An 18981-nucleotide genomic window follows, 5' to 3' on the forward strand; every position below is an offset into this window, starting at 1 on the left:
AGTTAAATCAATATATAAAGACCATAATCAATGCCCAGATGCCCACTAAAGATTTGCATTATTATATGATTAAAGTCTTCAAAAGAATGTGTATGTTGTCACATGTTTTTTTCTTTGTTTATTTTGTATGTGTTTTCTCTCTATAAACTTCTTTAATTTGATTTTCCATAAATTTCTTATTGTTTTAATTGTATTTTTATTTAGGCTAAAGTTAATCTTTTGTGACTATATATAATGCAAATTGGCTAATTACTATCTAAAGTTCTAAATTTACAGTTGTTGATAAATTTTATACATTAAAATAAGATTCCTCGTTTGATGTTATTGTGATTAAACTTCTTTAATTTGATTTTTCATAAATTTTTGATTGTTTTAATTGTATTTTTATTTAGGCTAAAGTTAATCTTTTGTTACTATCTAAAGTTCTAAATTTACAGTTTGTTGATATTTATACATTAAAATAAGAATCCTCACCTGATTTTTTTGGTCATAATTTTATAATTTTATTTGTAATTGTTGAATTTTGTTATTCGTTACATGCATGTACATGTAGAATTCTAATTGTTATAATGAAATATATAAAAAAAATTAACATAGGATACACGTGCAACGCACGTGTGCTGAAACTAGTATATTATTATAAGTGGGAACAAAAAAGTTGAAAGTTGAAATACCAAAATAACCTTATATAGTTGAGTTACTACAATAATACCATTATATTATTATTATTATTATTATTATCAAATAGTAATTTAAGTTCCATAACAGAAAACTTTTTACATACCACTAAGTGCATTTATGAGTATTCCTTTTGCCATTATCATTGAGTTGCATTAACAATTTTTCTTCTTAATTGCTGAATTTTGAGCACTTAAAACAGTTACCGTTTTAGATACAAAAAAAACTTAACATTAGAGCATATGAAGAGAGAGGTTAGAGCATATGGAGAGATTCATACAATATCAATATTTAATTGAAGAGAATACATGGCTAGATGTCACAATTTATTATTTTTCACTTTTTAATGACTTTAATTGCTTAACTTTTTAGCTTCTACAATTAAATACATTCATTCACAACCTTTCATATACACAATTTCTCTCTTTATAAGTTAAATAGAAAATATTAGTCCATTACACTTTATATTTTTCACATCTTATAGTTCTTATGTAATCTTTTATTCATTGATCATTTTTTTCTTATTGATATATTACTTTGTTTAATTAACTTCTTTCATTTGTATGGAAATATAGTGTTAGATATTTGACAATCTTGACAAATCATATAGTTGAAATAGTAATTTTTTTTTTTACCAATAAATATAGTGTATTCCACATGATTAAAATAAATAGTTTTTATCAATACAATCAAAAATTCTTCAAATTCTATTGATCTTTGCAAGTTGCAACCTTAGTTGAATGTTTTACCAGAAACATCATTTTTATCCTTTAAATATTGTATAATGCATCAATTATTCTAAAATAATTATATCATTTGAAATGTTTGGTATTAAATAACATGAGATGCACGTGCAACGTACGTGTTCGAGAACTAGTTACATAAAAAGAGAGTATATTATCGTTCTTCTTTATTACAGGCTTACAACCATCAAACATTGAATCTTGAAATTAGAAAAGCAAGAGTAACTGGAGTATATATCAAATGGTACCTAGGATTCTTCATCCTTTGTCTCTATCTTCATGCGATCAATGAACGATTTTCCATCAAGTTTTCGTGCAAAAAAATCCTCCAAATATTTTCCTACACGAATTCTTCCGAAAATTGGAGGATTATTTGGTCCAATGAGACTGTGTGCAGGTCCCAATTCAGAGTCGAGGTTGAAGAGATAGAATGTTGCAAGAGATAGCCGCTCTTCCTTTGAGTTTACAACTGCTCTGTGCTCAATGCTTCTATAAACACCATTGCTCAATATCTGCGCGCCAAGTCAAACAACATCCATATGAGCTCTTTCTTACAAAAATAAGATTATATAACGTCTAGCTAACTTGCAAGTAATTAAATGGATTAGTAAAATTCCATTCATTCATTCATTCATCTATTTGATCTAGACTACTTGTCTTGAGTCAATTCTAATATTAATAATCTCCAATTTATTCTAAGTGATAAAGCTTAACCTAATTATTACAACAACAAATTCAGTGTGCACGCAGACCCTACACTATAGTCATACCTTGTGAAGATAGAGAGTGTTTTTGATAGACCTTCAACTCAAGTAAAGCATAACAAAACTCAAAAAAGAAAAGGAAATATAGTAAAATAAAGAAGCCATGTCAAAAATCACGGAGATTAGGCAATAATAACGATAATTGAAACCAATTAGGGAACATCAAGTAACAATCAAATCGAAGAATAAAATAGTAGGAGAGGAATACTATTAATAATACTGAAAAGAAACACTAGACAATGTTCAACTACCTATTAACCATCCATCCTAATCCTCGACCTACATATCATCTGTCCTATCTAGGGTCAAGTCATTTCAACTACTCAAACTCAACAAGTTAAGTCTCAATTATGTATTATTTACCTCCATCATATCGCCAACGTTGACAATCAAAGCATCTGGGAGGGGCTTTACAGGCACCCAGACACTGTCTTTTCGAACTTGGAGACCTTCAGTTTCATTGAGCTGGAGAAGGATGGTGAGGGCATCAGCATCCGAATGAGGACTTATGCCAATAGTTTTTTCTGGCTCGGGACAAGGAGGATAATAATTCATCCTTATTAACTGCATACCATCATTGGATAGATCTCTCATTTCCTTTTCATCCATCCCTAAAACCTTTGCCAATTGACACAAGATCCTTATGGCTAGGTTCTTAAATTCCTTGCTATGTTCTTCCATGGTCTCCCTACATTATATTTCGAATCATATTAGCTATAATAGCGGATGAAAACCATCCAGTTCGTCCATTTTTTTAGATCTGAATGATTAACCTATGTAACAAATAATGTCTAATTTTACGATTTACCTAAGTGAGTGAGGGAGCTTGGGAAATAAATGAGGTTTTCTCAAATTAGTAGGGAGAGTGGTCATGTAAAACAAGTCACCCCAATCTAACTTTTGCTCTTGAGAAAAAACAAAAGCTTGTCCAAATCCTTCAACGTCCCCTTCTTGTTGATCAAACTTCTTCTTCTCTTCCATTGGTAGATCGAAAAATGCTCGGATTTCTGACTTCACTTTCTCCAACAACAATGAACTCACCCCATGATTCACCACCTACAATAGACCAACGCGTATTTTAAGTACTAGACCTTTTCTACACAACTCAAAAACTAAACAAAAATCATATAAATATACCTGAAAAAATCCCCATTCTTTGCAAGCAAAATGAAGCCTCTCAAGCTCTGCGGTATCATGATCTCCAATTATCAGCAGTTTTTCCATATCAATCACTGGAACTTGAGGCATTAATATGGAACAGGATGTCTTTTCTAAATCATCACGAATATATCGCGATGGAATGGCTGCTAGTTCTTGCTTTGCAAGCTCGCGAACACTGGGAACTTTCAAAGTACTACCGATCTTTCTCGAGCTTGATTCTTCCATTGATGAATGAGAATTTTTTTTTCTAAGAGAATTTGGTTTAGGTAATAGAGATATGTGAAACGACAACATGTACTTAAAATATACCACTTTTATTTGTTTTTTTTTTGGTGTGTGATGGCACGTCGAGATTATAAATTGAGAAAATGCATAAGTATTCAATAATATGATCGAAATTTCAGACACATACCTTAACTAAACTAAGGTGATATTACCTCTAAATTTATCCTTTTTGTACTCCTTATGTATTACGTGACACACTGTGACTCCACACAATTAAAACGCATAAAAATATTTAAATATTATATAAATCAAAAAAATGTATAAAATTATAAAAAAAAAAAATAATAATAAAACTTTAGCTTAATGAAAACTTTCTAAATATATAAAAGTTTCAATCAACCAAAAACTAGACTCAACAGAGAATCTTCTATTTAGCTTTCTTTATCAATTTCCAAGTACTTGAGCCATTTGTCTATTCATTTTTTTAGTTTATCTCATCGTCAGCAATTCCTGGCTTCCAGCTGTATATTGCGGTCACCGCAATCTCGACTCTAAAATAATTCCGCACATTTTAATTAATTTATTCATTTTGCGTAATTGATAAATAAATTAGTGAAAAAATAAATTTTATTTAAAAAAATCTCTCAATCAGTGCTGGAGCCAATTAATCTATCAAAATTCACGATATCATTAAAAATTATATAACTTTTTTTTTATGTTATTCTATACAATGAATTATTCTTCTCTATAATTGAAAAGGTGAATTTGTTGATCATTCAAAAATATATAGTTTAAATATACATATCTTTTGTTAATTACAATTACATTTCATTTATTATATTGGATAATCAATAATAGTGTAAAATAAGCAAATCATGTATGCGTATTGACATCGCTGAAAGTATATTAAGTATGTTTTAGTCCTAATTTGTTTACTTTGAAATTAGAAATATTTTCATTTTGTTATTACATAAATTTATTTTATATTGAAAAGTTATAGGACTTTTTTTATTTTTATGACACAATAAAACTAAATAAAGCATGTACAATATTTTTCATCTAAAAAAAGGACTAAAAGATCTTCATATTGAATTCTTAAATAAAGTACTATTTATTCATGAAAATATTTTACTAGTTTAAAACAAGAAATCACGTTTAAACGATAGCAAGTGTAACTCGTAAAATTATATCATCAGACCTAGATTAGCTAATAACCAACTAAATTATCAAATTCTCGCTACGATTTTGTCATTCCTCACTCTTCCTTCATAAAATCAATGTACGATTTTCCATCAAGTTTTCGTGCAAAAAAATCCTTGAAATATTTATCCACCGGAACTCTTCGAAAAATTGGAGGATTATTCGGTCCAGTAAGGCTTTGTGCAGGTCCCAATTCGGAGTCGAGGTTGGAGCTGTAAAATGTTGCAACAGAGAGCCTCTCTTTGTTTGAGTTTACAATTGCTCTGTGCTCAATGCTCCTATAAACACCATTGCTCACTATCTGTCATGTCAAATAACACATGTATACATAATATTTTCAGTACATTATAGAAATCGGTTACTCAACAAGAATGAATGTTGTTATTTACCTCCATAATATCGCCAATATTCACAATCAAAGCATTAGGGAGGGGTTTTACAGTCACCCAAACACCGTCTTTACGAACTTGGAGACCTGCAGTTTCATTTAGCTGGAACAGGACGGTGAGGGCATCAGCATCAGAATGAGGGCTGAAGCCTATAGTTTTTTCTGGCGCGGGACAAGGAGGATAATAATTCATCCTTATTGACTGCACGCCATCACTGAATAGCTCTCGCATTTCCTTTTCATCCATTCTTAGAGCCTTTGCCAATTGACATAAGATGATCATTGCTAGGTTCTTGATTTCGTTACAGTATGCTTCCATGATTTCCCTGCATTTTGGGATTATCAAGTCATGATCATCTTGCAACAATAAAATTTATCATCTAACTAGTAGCACCAGCGTGTTTACATATTCCACACGACAGAAAAATGAGTACTAATATTATCAGCAGATTGCGTTAGAATCATCCCTTGTATCTAACCACTTTTAGTTCTTATCTAAACATCATTAGTATATTAACAGAATATTCATAAAATTAACAAATTATTGAATAGGATACAACATAACCATAGATGAGTAATCCTCTCCTACTTGTCCTGTCTATGGGGAAATATGAAAAGGTTCAGAGTTCAAACATACCCCTAAACTATGCTAAATGGTTCGTTCATGCCTCCATAAATAGTTCAGTTCATTTAGTTCCTACCATTACATAACAGGTCTGTCTATATTTGCTCTTACTAACCAACAGTTTATAAACAAAACTTGCTAATCTCTACTTACACTAATGAGCACCAGCAATTGCTGCATAAGTTGTAACAAATTTCTCAATCAAATTTTAACACAACATCTGCAATATAGAGATCCTTCACGATGATTTACGCAAGGTAATAATACCCAAGAGGATACTGCAAAGGGACCTAGTATCATTGAACGATGCAATATGATTTAGACTCCGGGGAGAGTGAACCACGGTGAGAGAGATAAGCACCTGAGCTTTGAATGCAATTTTTGAAACAAGTCCATTTGCCGGATATGAGAGGGCAGAGTAGTTATGTAAAACATGTCGCTCCAATCAAGCTTCTGCTCCTCTGATACAACAAATAGCTGTCCAAAACCTTCATGATTGTCTTCCTGTTGCCATAGTTTCTTCTTTTCTTCCATTGGAAGCCCGAAAAATTCAATAACCTCCCTCTTGAAGTCCTCCAACAATGAAGGTGTCACTCCATGGTTTATAACCTAACTTGTCGAGAGAAAAGTCAAATTAATAGTAAAAAAACTACAATATCAATATGTTTACAACGCTATGATCTCCAGTTTATGAATTAATGAAGCTACGAGTAAAAGGAATCATTAAATAAGTAAGCAAATTGAGAGACCTGTAGGAAACCCCATTGTTGGCAAGCAAAATGAAGCTTCTGAAGCTCAGAATCCATGGAATCCCCTGAAATCAACTTTTGAAGATCGATAACTGGAACCGCCTCTCCGGCGTTTATGACCGGAGGTTCTTGTTCTGAGCGGACATACCTTGCCGGAATGTTGGTTAAGCGTTGTTTGGAAAGCTCTTGAACACTTGGAACTAACAGAGATTTTCCAAAGTTCATTTTAACCGGGGTTGACTCCATCTGCTCACTCGATGAAAACGAACAAACAAATCCAACATAGTCCTTTTATTTAGCTGTAGATTCCATTTTTTTTTTCATGGGAACCGCAGATTGCAGGCAATTCATTTGTATAATGAATCCAAGCCATATCGCGAATCAGTCGCACACTTGAAAGATAGCCCATAAAGTCACGGGAATGGTTAGATAATTGATTTATACAGATCCTTCCTGTGTTAAAGTACATAGAAAAATGACAATACAATAGAACACAAATTACATGGAAATATGTAAATCACACCAGCTGAGCTGATTGGATGAACTCGACTAAAAAGACATCAATAGAAAATGAATCTCTGCGTCCTTTATTGGACACTACACTCAAAACACACTTAATTTTATTTGTACATTGAAGGACATTTTTCAGCCTATTTACTCATTACCATGTTGCCTGCATCTACATGAATGAATTTTCACACTTAAGGGGCAGTAAATTATAATACACCTGGGATTATTTTTTTGAATATTTCGTTTATTATGAGTAATAAATCCCTACCAGTTGGTATAATACCACAAACTGAAAGAAAAAAAATCAGATATATGCAGTTATTACATTAACTCTCCTATGAAACTGGAATAAGGGTGAGATAAAATCGGTGCATATAGACAAGGAGAAGCAGGCTAGGCTAGTATAAACAAGAAACGTTTCACAAAAATGCGCTATTATCACAAGATCTCTCCATCTTCCCAATCTCCACCACCACTCAATATTGCATCTTCATCTTCATCATCATATAAGTAGTCCTCTTTGATGCATAAGCCAAGCCTTTCCAGAGGGTTCTCCCCCAATATGATAGTGAATCCATCTCCATTACCACTCAAATTCTCAGCTTCTGAACAGCATTTACATAGTTTCTCTAGATCTCTTAGTATCTTCAAATTGTCTTCAAATTCAACTGTTCTTTCCATCTGTTCAAGCAGCACAATCATAATGTCAGACAAAGGGATAAAGAAAAGGAAGTCAGTTATCCTTTTGTTACTCCTCCCTCCTCTTTGCTTTTTTAAAGGGATGTAGCGGTTGGAGAGGGAGATGTGCAGAGGGGATGAGCAAGGAGAGTTTTGATATGGGAACTACACGCAGTTTCAACAATAAGCACAAACCTTTTGAAGAGCAATCCGAGCAGCTTCCCTTTGTCTCTCCCGCTGCAACTTTAACTCAGCCTCTGCTTTCCTCCGAGAGGCAACTTCAGCAGCTTTAAGTTCTGCCTCAATGCGGGCTTTCTCTGCACACACCAAAGTTCTGTCAGAGAATCATCATGCATCCAAACAAAGGAAATCATGTACAGTAAACTTGAACTGCAATACAGATATGCTCCTTAACACATAAAGAAGTCATATTTTTTGCCCAAGTAACACGCTTGCAGACCAAATATGTAAGATTTATCAACTCATATAATGACACCAAAAGAGTAATAAAATGAAAAGAGGCTATCAACTACTAAAGCCTCTCAACTTATAGATTTAATTGAGATGCCCCACAAAAGTTTTGTGATTCTCTAGTTCGGTTTCTGATGGAGAAATTAAAATCTTCAACATTTTGGTTCAACTAGAGATTTTCCAATAAATAGCAAAAGTGAAACCAAAATAGCTTACAACAAGTATTTTTCTATTTTTGTTTACATTTAATTATCTTACGTTCTTAGAAAGTTCATATTCTGCAACTTCACTTAAGCTTCACATAACTTCTTTATGAGTTCCAGTTTTCTACTTCGTCACTTTTGCAGCTAAAGCACTACATATTTGGTCTGCAAGCGTGTTACTTGGGCAAAAAATATCTCAAAGTATAGTTGGATAATATATCTAATTTATTTATTTGCCACTATATCAAGCATCAAGTTTTTTCAGTTGTTTGTTATGCTGTAATTTTTGAGTGAACATAAGCACTCTGATCTATTAGTTCTGAATAGTCGAGCTGAGAGTTCTTGAACAAACATTAATTTAAAACTACTTTTGTTAACAAGTTTGCATGATCAATATTCTCTTTCATCACAGTCATCTCTTTCGGCAGAAAAAACATTCTTAAATCTAAGTTCATGATCTAGATTAATTTTTAGTTACTAATATCCCACATATATACCGGGGTGGCATGTTCAGAGTTTGTAACTATACGTTATCTCACTAAATATCATGACTAATTAAGAGCAAAAGGCAAAACAACTCTAAAACCCGAAAAGGAATATCGAACCAATCTTATATTAGTTTGAATTAGATTTTATTATTTATCAAACTGAAAACTGAACAATTAAATCCAAACAATACAATACCAAACCAAGACTTGTATTTTTGGCTCAAATATAGATTAAATCTTTGTAAATTCAGCTACATTGCATCTTTTTAATCCAGGGCACTCCAGAGAGTCCATGGCAGGCCTAAAAAGGGTGGCAGTGCCTAAAATGTAAGTTCTCCTTCTATCTATTATATAATTTTGTTTTGTTTTATAACCATCCTTGCTTCTTCTATTTTTTCTCCATCAATATTGATAACTAGCCAGACAGAGATATTCCACAAATGCCAAGTATGTCTAAATTCTTGATTTCATTATCCCCATATTATTTGAGCTACTATTGTAATAAATCAATCAATCAGTACCACATAAAAAATCAAACCTTCGAGTTGCTGCTTTTCCAGTTGTGCTCTTTCCAGTTGCATTCTATGCAAATCAGCCTTATCACACTGATTCAGCAGACAAAACAGGTGTGAGACAAACCAAAGCAGGTCAAAATAATGTATACCACACGTTTTTAAGAGGAAACGGCAAGGCATTACATCAACTGGAAGCGATTTCTGTTTAGCTTTGATGATGGTGTCAGCAAATCGACTCTTAAGCATTGCAGCACGTAGCGCCTTGCTCGGGGAAAGATCCAAGTTCATAAGAGGATCCCAGCCTATTTCCAGAAAGCAGTCATAAGCAGTGAGACAATTAAGTTCGTTGGCCTTTTGGATAACCAAAAAGTTTAAAAAGTGTGCAAACACATACTCACCTTCACCATATGGAACAGCGGAAGCACATGTAGATCTACCTGGACTAGAACATGGGTTTTCTTCATGAAGGGTACCTCGACCATCTTTATATTATCAGAGGCAGCTTGTCAATAAAGAACATTTAAAATCTTTTGATGCATGCTATTGAACAAATATAAGAAAGTTTTGCAATCACCATGAGGGTTCAAATCAGTTCTACATGGAACTGATGCCAATGAGTTTGTCACTTCTCTTTCCTGAAAATGTATACAAGGTGTCAAGTTGCAAGGTAAAGAATGAGGAATGCCTTAAATCTACTCAAACATATTTGAAACATCAAGACACCCACCCTTTTGGCAACACCAGAATAATCTCGATCTAGCTTACTTTTTGTAGGAAAATCTGAATCGCAAAAGAGAAGTACAACTTGTTTATTAGCAATTGATGATTTGGAGTTCCAATGAGGTTAAATAAAGAAGAGGGGCAGAGAACAAACTTACTCCTAGGAAGAGCATGGGTATCAACACCTTGAAGGTGGCAAGCAACAATGTTTGCTTGTCGCTTGGTATTGACAGAGCAAATAGAACTTGTGCTACTATCTGTGCCCAAAAAGACACATCCCCAATCAGCCCCTGGAAAAGATCCATAAAAGGAGAAATTTTATACTCGCCCTTATCGTACCTTTAGGGACCGACTCCATGGATGACAGACACCCACCACTTTGTTTCACGCTAGCGGGCTCTGCCTATAGAAAAGAGAGCATCAATTAGATAACATTTTTGTAGTTCCAAAAACAACAAACAAAAAACAAACAAATAATCTTTTAAGTTCCCTTCGCAGTACACAGCTATTATTGTTCTAGTTGAAGTTCTATATATACGACTAATTACCTTTTCTGTAGTTAAATTGGAATACGCTCTAACCACCTTCTTTAACTCCAATAGTGTTTCATCATCATACTTGTCCAGGTCCAGGTTAACCTTCTCTTCTTTAAGACCCATCAATCCAAACTTTTGGAGAGCATTCTGCATGTTCTTGATAACATTTCCCCTAAGTAAATCAACAAGTTCTTTCTTCAGCTTTTGCTTCTCCTCCAAAGGCATTGGCCTCTTGTTCAGACCATTAGCACATTGTGCAGATTTCTTAAAGAAAGTCTCCCTTGTATTCTTAGAGTGATTTTCTTTACCACTTGAAACACAATCCTGACTGAGTTTTTTGCTCTCTGCTTTCCACTTACCTTCCAACGACTTCCATCTCTGATTAAAAATATTGTCTAACCTCTTAGCCATGAGGTGAAAATCATTATTAGGAGGATTATACTTCATGGCATTTGCAAACGTCAACCTCACATCAGCAGCAAATTCATCGACATCAAAGTAGAGATTGCCATCCAATTTAGCTTTGACTGTTCCCAAATCCATTGGTTTTCTAATTATAGTGAAGTAGTCAGGAATGTTATATTGGATTGGATCCACTGGTACAAGGAAGGGCCACCCACTAGGATGAACCATCAGGGCTTTCAGAATGTTAACGCATTGCTGCTTTACAATCCGGTCCATTTTCCGCCTTTTCTCTCTTCCATTGTCGATCACCAACGGAGGTTCACGTTTCTTAGAGTCGGGCTGCATAGGTAGTTTCACCTTTATACTCATCTCAGAGCTTCCCCTAGGTTCAGTTCGCATCCCCTTGGAAGAAATTTTTATCCTCAGCTTCTTCGTCACTACGCTATCACCAATATTCATGGTGGGCAACTCCAGGTGATGAAGAGAACTGTTCACCTTTGGAGATTGAGCATTAACCATTGAAATACAGACCCTGGAAAATATAAAATAACAAAAGGGAGTTAAAAGGGAACCAGACAGCAACTTTGATATAAGTAGAAAGCTTACTTAAAAGATGCAACATTTACCCAGGCCAAAGATATGATTTAAAAAAATAACCTCCTAATCAGGATGATAAGATATCAAGACTAAATTACCTCCAGGGGAGTCACCAAAATCCCACGAGCTTAGAGAGAAAGACAATAAAGCAAAGTGATTGTTTGTTATACTCCAATTCTCCTAGAAACGGGAACTTGAAACTTACCTACGCTCTTAGTTAATGGAACTGTACTTCCTTGTTAGTGCTCTTCAACATGAATGCCTAAGATGAGATGAATTTCAACCAATAATTAAGCACCAAGTACCCATAAGACTCACTCAAACCCCACCCAACCCCTCCAGTAATCAATTTCTTTCCAAAAAAGAGCATCATCATTGTTTTTCCCCAAAATCCCCAAACCACAAAGAGTAAAACAAAATACCCCCAAATCACACAGAGACAGAGAGAACAGAACCCGGAGTGGAATTAAATCAATCAATATTCAAATTAAACTAAAAAGAAACCTCAGAATTCAACTTTCCCTAAACCCCACAAAAAAAAATCAACAAAATTCAACCCAAACAATAACTTTCCTACAACACAAAAACGACCTTGATCAAACTTTCTCCAACAACACAAAGAGAATCAGCGAACGATGATTTACAACAAAAACAGAAAAAATAAAGAACACCCACAATTTCTTACACAATAATTCACATAAAGGAACAGACTTTACACTAAAATACCTGAAATTCAACTCCCAAAAAACCCTCAAGCCAAACCGCTCTTCTGTAAATTCGTCCAAGTTCTCAAGAACAGAACAGAACAGAAAACAGAGCAAAAAGGGCTCCGAGAGCCCTCTTCCTGACGCCCGCAGAGAAGTGTGCTGGTGTAGAAGAAACAACTGCTAAGAGTAAACGAGCACGAGAGAGAGAGAAGCGACTCTTGCAGAGGTTTTAGGGTTTATATTTTATATCGATATTTTTCCTAGTTTTATTCTCTCTAGTATATGCCGTCTTTGATAAAAAGTAAATGACCCTTTTAACCCCCTGAAGAAATTTTTGGATTAATATTTTTTTTTCCTTGTTTGTTTTGCTTGAGTCTCAAGTCTTGGTTTAATACTAAACTATTTTATTACCTTATCCACATCATGAATAATATTTCTTCTAAGTTTATAACTAAGAATATTCTGTTTTCTTTTATCACTACACGGGGTTAATTTAAGTCTTTTTCTCCATTAATTTATGTGATATAGATAGGGGCGAAGTCATCTTATACGAAGATCTGAATGTTCTTTAGTGAAAAAATATATATAGTTAAAATAATTTTATATATATTTATAAGTGTCAATAAAATTTTAAAATAACTTTTTTAACACTTTAAAATTGAAATTATTGTATTTTCTAGTTTTTTTTTTAGTTTCTAAATTGAATAATAAATGTTACCCTTTTCTTTTGTTTCGTTTTAGGTAAACAATAGATTAATTTCAAGAATCAGTAAAAAAAAATACTTTTTTAAAAAATATTTTACATTGTCAGTTATATTTTTATATAATTTTTAAATATATTACAAAATAAAAAACTAAAAACAAACAAATAGATAAAACCAAAAAAAATTGCAGAAATACTTCAGTGTCTGCTTGAGCACTTTTGACGTCACTATAGTATAGTAAAAATATAATGATATCAAAATAATTCGATAAAGTAATGATGTCAACGTTATAAGTATTTTTTGTTAGAATTCAACTTAGATAAACTATATTTTTACTATATATCATGATTTTTCAAAACTTAGATGAATTATATTTTTTTATTTTATTCGTACTATATATCATGCTTTTCTGAAGCGAAAGAAAATAAATTTATAAATCTATCTTCCAAGTGCATTAATATCTACTTTTAAAGTTATTGCATAACTAATATCTGCTGAAATATTTATAATTCACTTTTAGGAAAAAATATCTGCTTTATAATTCACTCTAGGGAAAAGGTCTTTCACTTGATTTTGTGTTCAAAATGGTCTTGTGAATGCCACATATCATACATTTTCACCTGATGTTTATTATGACCACAAACTCATTTGACATCTTTTTCATCGTTATATAATAATAAATTTAACGATACAATATAATAAAATTATATTTAAAATATCAACAAAACACTATAGATATATAACAAATATCCAAACAAGAGTGTTAGCTCATGATTATGGGCTGTTGTACTTATAATTTTGGGGAAAATCTGTACACATCAATCCAAACTTGCTGAGAGTTATCATCTCAGCAACTGAACCTTTCATTAAACAATAGATGCTCAATGTTAATTTGAGCACACAACAAATGATAAATAACTTTATTTCTCATAAATGTGACACTCTCTACTACCCTTCACCACTTTTTAATACATACACTAAATTCTTCCCTGGAAAACAGAAAGAGCGAAAGAAAATTCTAACCATCCCAAATTCTCACACAAGAAAAAAGAATCAGTGAAAAGAAGAATTGAGAGAGTTTTGTGTTTCATGCATAAGAGTCCAAGAGAGGTGCTCTTGGCTCCTCTTCTGAATTGCTATATCTAAAGTAGAGTACCAGTTGTGTGACACCAAGAACTCCTCCGATCCCATTTGGTACCTGATTACATTCCGTAGAACATGTTCATTAGAAAACAAAACATAACAATGATGCAATGATAAAAGCCTTAGCACGCTTTCAAGGTCGGGTTGGTGCAATCATTCAAGGGACATTTCTTGCTTTCTGGTGTTCATTGTTTTCTGGAGGGTGGGTGAAAAGGTAAAATATAAATAGCAAGGGAAGCAACTATCTATGCACTAGCACATCGGCCAATGCAATAGGAGGTAAAAGCAGTTAAATCAGAAAGCTGCCAACAGAACACTGGGCATTTTACAGATGGTATAGAACATTAATTTTCACCAATTTTCAGCTCGCGTGTTAAAATTAGTCACTAGAATAAATTTTCATCTTTCATAAATAGGTGGTGCAGGAGAAACTTTGAAGTTCAGACTTTCTCCAACTTATCTCCAGAAACAATGAGAATAACTTTGAACATACAACAAAATTTTAACAACACATTAGTCGACTTAAGTAGGACGGAAAAGGAAGTAATCAGCCTGAAGAATGGAAAATTTACTTACAGAGATGAATGGATCATTCTTGCACATTCCGTAGGCAAAGAAAGAAAGGCTCATGAGAAAAGTCGCAAGGGATAGATAAAATGGCATGTACTCCACGCTCTTTGTTTTGATCACCAAATTCTGCCCCAAAAAATTGTTTCTTAAACCAATTAGTCTGAGAAATGGAGTGTTTATCAACTTAGGTGATAGTACTTTGTTTGTGAAAACTTACAATGATGAATAGTGGAGAAGCAAACATGCAAATGAGTGAAAAGACGGATAAATATCCAACGAAAGTTTGCCGACTAGAAGGCTCAAATAGAGTAAGGCTGATGGCAACTACAGCAGCAAATACCGCAAAAACGCCAAGCACCAACCCCAACATTTTCAACTGCATTGAACGTGTATAACGGTATAAGAACAAGATCAGTTTACAGCAGAAACTTTAGCAATATTTTGTTTGTAAGAACCAACAATTACCTTCTTGGACCCCTCTGCATGAATAATGAAGATGGTAATATATACTAGCTGGAACACTGCTCCAATTGAATTGACAGTGAAAACCAATATAATACCAGGAGACACAATTGGTGTCCCATACCAGAGGCATATTAAGCAATTCAAGAGCGTATATATATAAGGTAATCCAGAAAACTGTTCTGTAGACTTGCTTCTAATGATTCTTCTAAATGTTGGTCTGAAAAAGGAGGGGATACAATCAACTTATATGAATCGCTTACTATTCATTGTCACTGTTCAGAGATTTCAGATACTTACATTGGTGACACAAATAAGACGAATGCAAAGAGATTCCCTGCATTACACATAAACCAAATATTTGGTTAGCAAGTGTAAGAAACTTCCCAAGTTGGCTGATTCTTTAGGAATATTATAGTGTTATTGCTTGTTAGATTGGATAAAAACCTTCATTCATGGATGGATTTAGTCTGTTGGATAAAAGGAAAGGGACGAGAAGGACAAGAGAGGAAATGATTAGTACGAACATAAAAGGAGAAGTATAATACTACACACACCACCCTGCTTAGACAGTAATAAAAAATAGATGTGTATATTTTCTCCTTTCTTTCTGTTCCGTTACAAGATCACTAATTATCTTCTTCCTTACCTTAAATACCAAATTTCTTCTAACCGATCAAACCATGAGGATGACTTCAAAAGGTAAAAATTAGAAGATAAACATTTTGGTAGCTTCGTTATGCCAATATTTGGGAACTTTTGAAGTCAAACACTATAAAACTAAAGCCTTAGTTAAGGATAATGAGTCTGACTAGTATTACAAACTAATTGGATCCTCATTAATATGATGCTAGTCCAATTTAACTATTTGCCCTAAATACTATCCTTCACTAACATAACAAAAATGGACTTAATGATATCTTTGAATCTAATGATTGAAGTGGAAACCCCCCAATCCTAGCTCATCAAATTGACAAGCATTAGCCAACACTGAACATGTCTATCAAGGTCAAACAACAATTAAGATTTTTCCTAGCATTTCTCCATCTTTAGAGTACATATCAAGGGGTCAAGAGCTACTACAGTATCTAGAAAAATTGATGGCAAATTTTACCAAAAAAGAAAGAAAGAAGCTACTTCAGTATCCAGAAAAATTGATGGCAAATTTTACCCAAAAAATAAAGAAAGGAACATCACAGCAAAGCTTTCAATGCAACTTTATACAACCAAAATAGAAGTAAAAAATGAAAAGTAACCAACTTTCTAAACAAACAATCCCCATTAAGCACAACAGACAAATGGGGTTTTAACATAGACCAAAAAGATGGAACCTTTACAAATAAATAATGCAAAGCAGACAATTATCAACTAAAAAAAAATGAAAAAGAAGAAGAAGAAAGTTCAAGATTCTGCAGAACTTATTCTAATGAGATCCAATAGTTACTTTACATATCAACCACAAAACTTTCTTCTCTTTCAAAAAATTAACAATAAAAAATTGAGTAGAACACCATAGCATCAAATTACAAACAAAAACAAAAACAAAAACAAGAAAATCATTGAATTGGGGGTGTGGATAAGAAGTAGTACCTGCAATCCCAGCTGCAAAACTGCAAATTGAGTAAATTGAGTATAGTCCACCTACAACTGACATTCTTTCTTTGTTCAAATAAACCTCAAAATTTTTTAAAACATATAACAGAAGAAAATCTCAGTTCTTATTGAAGCTGAGAGGAAAGAGGTTGTGTGCTAGTGGTTGCAGAAAACATAATTATTGAGGTGGAAAATTTAATGGATGCAAAGACAAATTCATAGTATAAAATTATAATTACATCAACAATTATTTCTTTCCTATTGATAGGGCCAGCTGGAGAAACCTTTTCCAATCTGTGACAGCGCTTATAAATTGATTAATTTGTAATAAGCATATGCCTAAATTGATTACCGGTCAATCATATTCTGCTGCATCTTATCTAAATAAATCAGATAAACAAATCGAAACAATAACAAATTTTTTCCTCTTAAAAAAAAAACTACTTTTAACTAATCAAAGACGGCGATAATTTAGAATTGACCAGTCCAGGTTTGAAGTTAAAAAAGTTAATCTTTGAAATATGTATAAATAATATATAGATATATATTCTACCTAAAAAATAATTTTAATAAATAATAGTAGATTTTATTATATTTAAGCTTTCTGTATAATTTAATAAAAAAGTTAATTATTATCCAAAAAGCTAAATCAATTAAATTTTTTATTTTATTTTATAGAAGAACTAAAAAAAATTTACAATATGAAAAATTGAACTCTCATCAATAAGATGAAAATTTAAAAAGTCAACTAATTAAACTACTAAAATTTCACGTTAAATTAATATATTTTGTTTCAATTTAAATTATTGATTTTGATTTAATTGTGAATAGCCCTAATTTAACTTGGCTTCTCCGGCTCGTTGAGGCTAAACATATTGATCATTAATTAAGAAACAATAAAATAAATAAATTGTTTCACAAGTTCCATTTTTAAATAACAATTCAACTTTTGGCATATTAATTACTCATTTCGTTTTAATTGATTATTTTTTGTTTTGATTTTTTAATAAAAATTTTGAATCTTTTGATCTAGACTAAAGATACATAGAACGAATCAAATATTATATAATTTTGTGATTTTAAATGACCACACAAAAAATAAAATTAAAAAATATTTTATATTAAAATGGACTAAAAAGAATATAAATTGAAATGGAGGAGTGCATATGATTTTTTTATTCACGTTATTAGGAAATATGATAATGGAACAGATCTTGATAAGTCTTATTCTTTATAATAAATTTAGAGGTGTTAAATCAAATTAATATTAAATCTGTGGGTATGCACCTATTATAGCAATTCACTAATACTGATAATATTTAGTGAATATTATATTAATTAAATAGTAATTAGGTGGGCCTGTCTCTGTCTACCACTTCAAATTTGCCACATGAATCATGAAGCCTGAAAAAAGAAAAAAGGACATGGATGGGTCCTGTTTTACTACACTACAAATATTCAGACATCACTAATCTCTATCACTTTTTCTAAATAATATTAATAATATGAAATATGTGCTTTATTAACATTCCAACTACTACAAATCTTATTTGTGGTTACAGGCTCTTCAATAAATGATATTGTCTATTGAGTTTTTAAATAATGTAGAGTTCTATTTAAAAGGATTTTATACGTATTTATTAATATTTTTAAAAAGTCTAAATAATTTAAATGATTACTGTACATCTTAACTAGTGTAACAAGATTACGAATTGAAAATGATAGCACCACCATGAATGCTTGGAGACAAAATGTAGGAGCCAAGATCATTCTTTCTGATTGTTCCTTTGTTAATTCTTGATTCGATAGAATTGCCCATTCAATATCTTTTTTATTTTTCAAAATCTTATGATATTTGGAATTTTATGAAATAGGAAAAATTGAGACAAAATGAATTTTTGCTTGCATTAAATTATTTGACATGCTACTTTTTTCATTCTTTTGCTAGGATGATCAATTCATTCAAATAAACATGATTTCATCAAAGATCAAAGCAAATAATAATTTTTTTTCTTCAAAATTCTGAAATAAAAAAAAATAAAAATAGGTGAAGGGAGGAGGAGGGAAATCAGATACTTGGTCTACCTATCTAGATAGATCCCGTAAAAAGAATAAAAGTCGTATTAAAAATCTGAAATAAATTATG

General features: G+C 32.4%; 4 protein-coding genes across 5 annotated transcripts; all 4 read right to left on the bottom strand.

Moving 5' to 3' along the window:
• Positions 1 to 1471: 1471 nt before the first annotated feature.
• Positions 1472 to 3985, bottom strand: LOC101261774 (codeine O-demethylase-like). The gene is made up of 4 exons (XM_004232957.5): positions 3323 to 3985; positions 2994 to 3241; positions 2549 to 2873; positions 1472 to 1933 (listed from the first exon to the last, which is right to left on the bottom strand). Exons 1-4 carry the CDS (start codon positions 3638 to 3640, stop codon positions 1670 to 1672), a joined length of 1155 nt encoding a protein of 384 aa, XP_004233005.3. The 5' UTR covers positions 3641 to 3985; the 3' UTR covers positions 1472 to 1669.
• Positions 3986 to 4658: 673 nt separating this feature from the next.
• Positions 4659 to 6964, bottom strand: LOC101260598 (protein SRG1-like). Its single transcript, XM_004232953.5, has 4 exons — positions 6534 to 6964; positions 6146 to 6393; positions 5161 to 5485; positions 4659 to 5072 (listed from the first exon to the last, which is right to left on the bottom strand). Exons 1-4 carry the CDS (start codon positions 6777 to 6779, stop codon positions 4827 to 4829), a joined length of 1065 nt encoding a protein of 354 aa, XP_004233001.1. The 5' UTR covers positions 6780 to 6964; the 3' UTR covers positions 4659 to 4826.
• Positions 6965 to 7266: 302 nt separating this feature from the next.
• Positions 7267 to 12650, bottom strand: LOC101253744 (transcription factor GTE12). 2 transcript variants are annotated; one of them, XM_010318587.4, is made up of 12 exons: positions 12383 to 12616; positions 11862 to 11918; positions 10667 to 11591; positions 10458 to 10521; positions 10277 to 10375; positions 10126 to 10178; positions 9973 to 10033; positions 9797 to 9880; positions 9582 to 9700; positions 9422 to 9488; positions 7917 to 8038; positions 7267 to 7724 (listed from the first exon to the last, which is right to left on the bottom strand). In XM_010318587.4, the coding sequence occupies exons 3-12, from the start codon at positions 11576 to 11578 to the stop codon at positions 7482 to 7484; spliced, it is 1824 nt and encodes a 607-aa protein (XP_010316889.1). In that variant the 5' UTR covers positions 11579 to 11591; positions 11862 to 11918; positions 12383 to 12616; the 3' UTR covers positions 7267 to 7481. The 2 variants fall into 2 exon arrangements, with proteins under 2 accessions (XP_010316889.1, XP_004232976.1); XM_004232928.5 differs by lacking the exon at positions 11862 to 11918 and having other exon boundaries at positions 12383 to 12650.
• A 1235-nt stretch (positions 12651 to 13885) lies between these two features.
• LOC101263567 (bidirectional sugar transporter SWEET2a) lies at positions 13886 to 17217 on the bottom strand. Its single transcript, XM_004232963.5, has 6 exons — positions 16833 to 17217; positions 15543 to 15579; positions 15246 to 15462; positions 14998 to 15156; positions 14787 to 14906; positions 13886 to 14265 (listed from the first exon to the last, which is right to left on the bottom strand). The coding sequence occupies exons 1-6, from the start codon at positions 16894 to 16896 to the stop codon at positions 14155 to 14157; spliced, it is 708 nt and encodes a 235-aa protein (XP_004233011.1). The 5' UTR covers positions 16897 to 17217; the 3' UTR covers positions 13886 to 14154.
• Between the last annotated feature and the right edge of the window lie 1764 nt (positions 17218 to 18981).

The sequence above is a fragment of the Solanum lycopersicum genome, chromosome 2 (assembly GCF_036512215.1).
Source record: "Solanum lycopersicum chromosome 2, SLM_r2.1".
Classification (NCBI taxonomy): domain Eukaryota; kingdom Viridiplantae; phylum Streptophyta; class Magnoliopsida; order Solanales; family Solanaceae; genus Solanum; species Solanum lycopersicum.

Excerpts from the sequence above, each read along its gene's own strand:
- LOC101263567 (XM_004232963.5), bottom strand. The coding sequence starts at position 16,896 with ATGTCAGTTGTAGGTGGACTATACTCAATTTACTCAATTTGCAGTTTT. Across the intron at positions 15,580-16,832 it reads TTTTGCAGCTGGGATTGCAG|GGAATCTCTTTGCATTCGTC; the intron begins GTACTACTTCTT and ends TGTGTAATGCAG. Across the intron at positions 14,907-14,997 it reads CTTCTCCACTATTCATCATT|AATTTGGTGATCAAAACAAA; the intron begins GTAAGTTTTCAC and ends TTTTTGGGGCAG.
- LOC101253744 (XM_004232928.5), bottom strand. The coding sequence starts at position 11,578 with ATGGTTAATGCTCAATCTCCAAAGGTGAACAGTTCTCTTCATCACCTG. Across the intron at positions 10,522-10,666 it reads CCAATTTAACTACAGAAAAG|GCAGAGCCCGCTAGCGTGAA; the intron begins GTAATTAGTCGT and ends TCTTTTCTATAG. Across the intron at positions 8,039-9,421 it reads GGAAAAGCAGCAACTCGAAG|AGAAAGCCCGCATTGAGGCA; the intron begins GTTTGATTTTTT and ends TGGTGTGTGCAG.
- LOC101260598 (XM_004232953.5), bottom strand. The coding sequence starts at position 6,779 with ATGGAGTCAACCCCGGTTAAAATGAACTTTGGAAAATCTCTGTTAGTT. Across the intron at positions 5,486-6,145 it reads AAATTGCATTCAAAGCTCAG|GGAAATCATGGAAGCATACT; the intron begins GTGCTTATCTCT and ends CCCAAAATGCAG. Across the intron at positions 5,073-5,160 it reads ATATTGGCGATATTATGGAG|ATAGTGAGCAATGGTGTTTA; the intron begins GTAAATAACAAC and ends TTGACATGACAG.
- LOC101261774 (XM_004232957.5), bottom strand. The coding sequence starts at position 3,640 with ATGTTGTCGTTTCACATATCTCTATTACCTAAACCAAATTCTCTTAGA. Across the intron at positions 3,242-3,322 it reads AAGAATGGGGATTTTTTCAG|GTGGTGAATCATGGGGTGAG; the intron begins GTATATTTATAT and ends GGTCTATTGTAG. Across the intron at positions 1,934-2,548 it reads ACGTTGGCGATATGATGGAG|ATATTGAGCAATGGTGTTTA; the intron begins GTAAATAATACA and ends CTTGGCGCGCAG.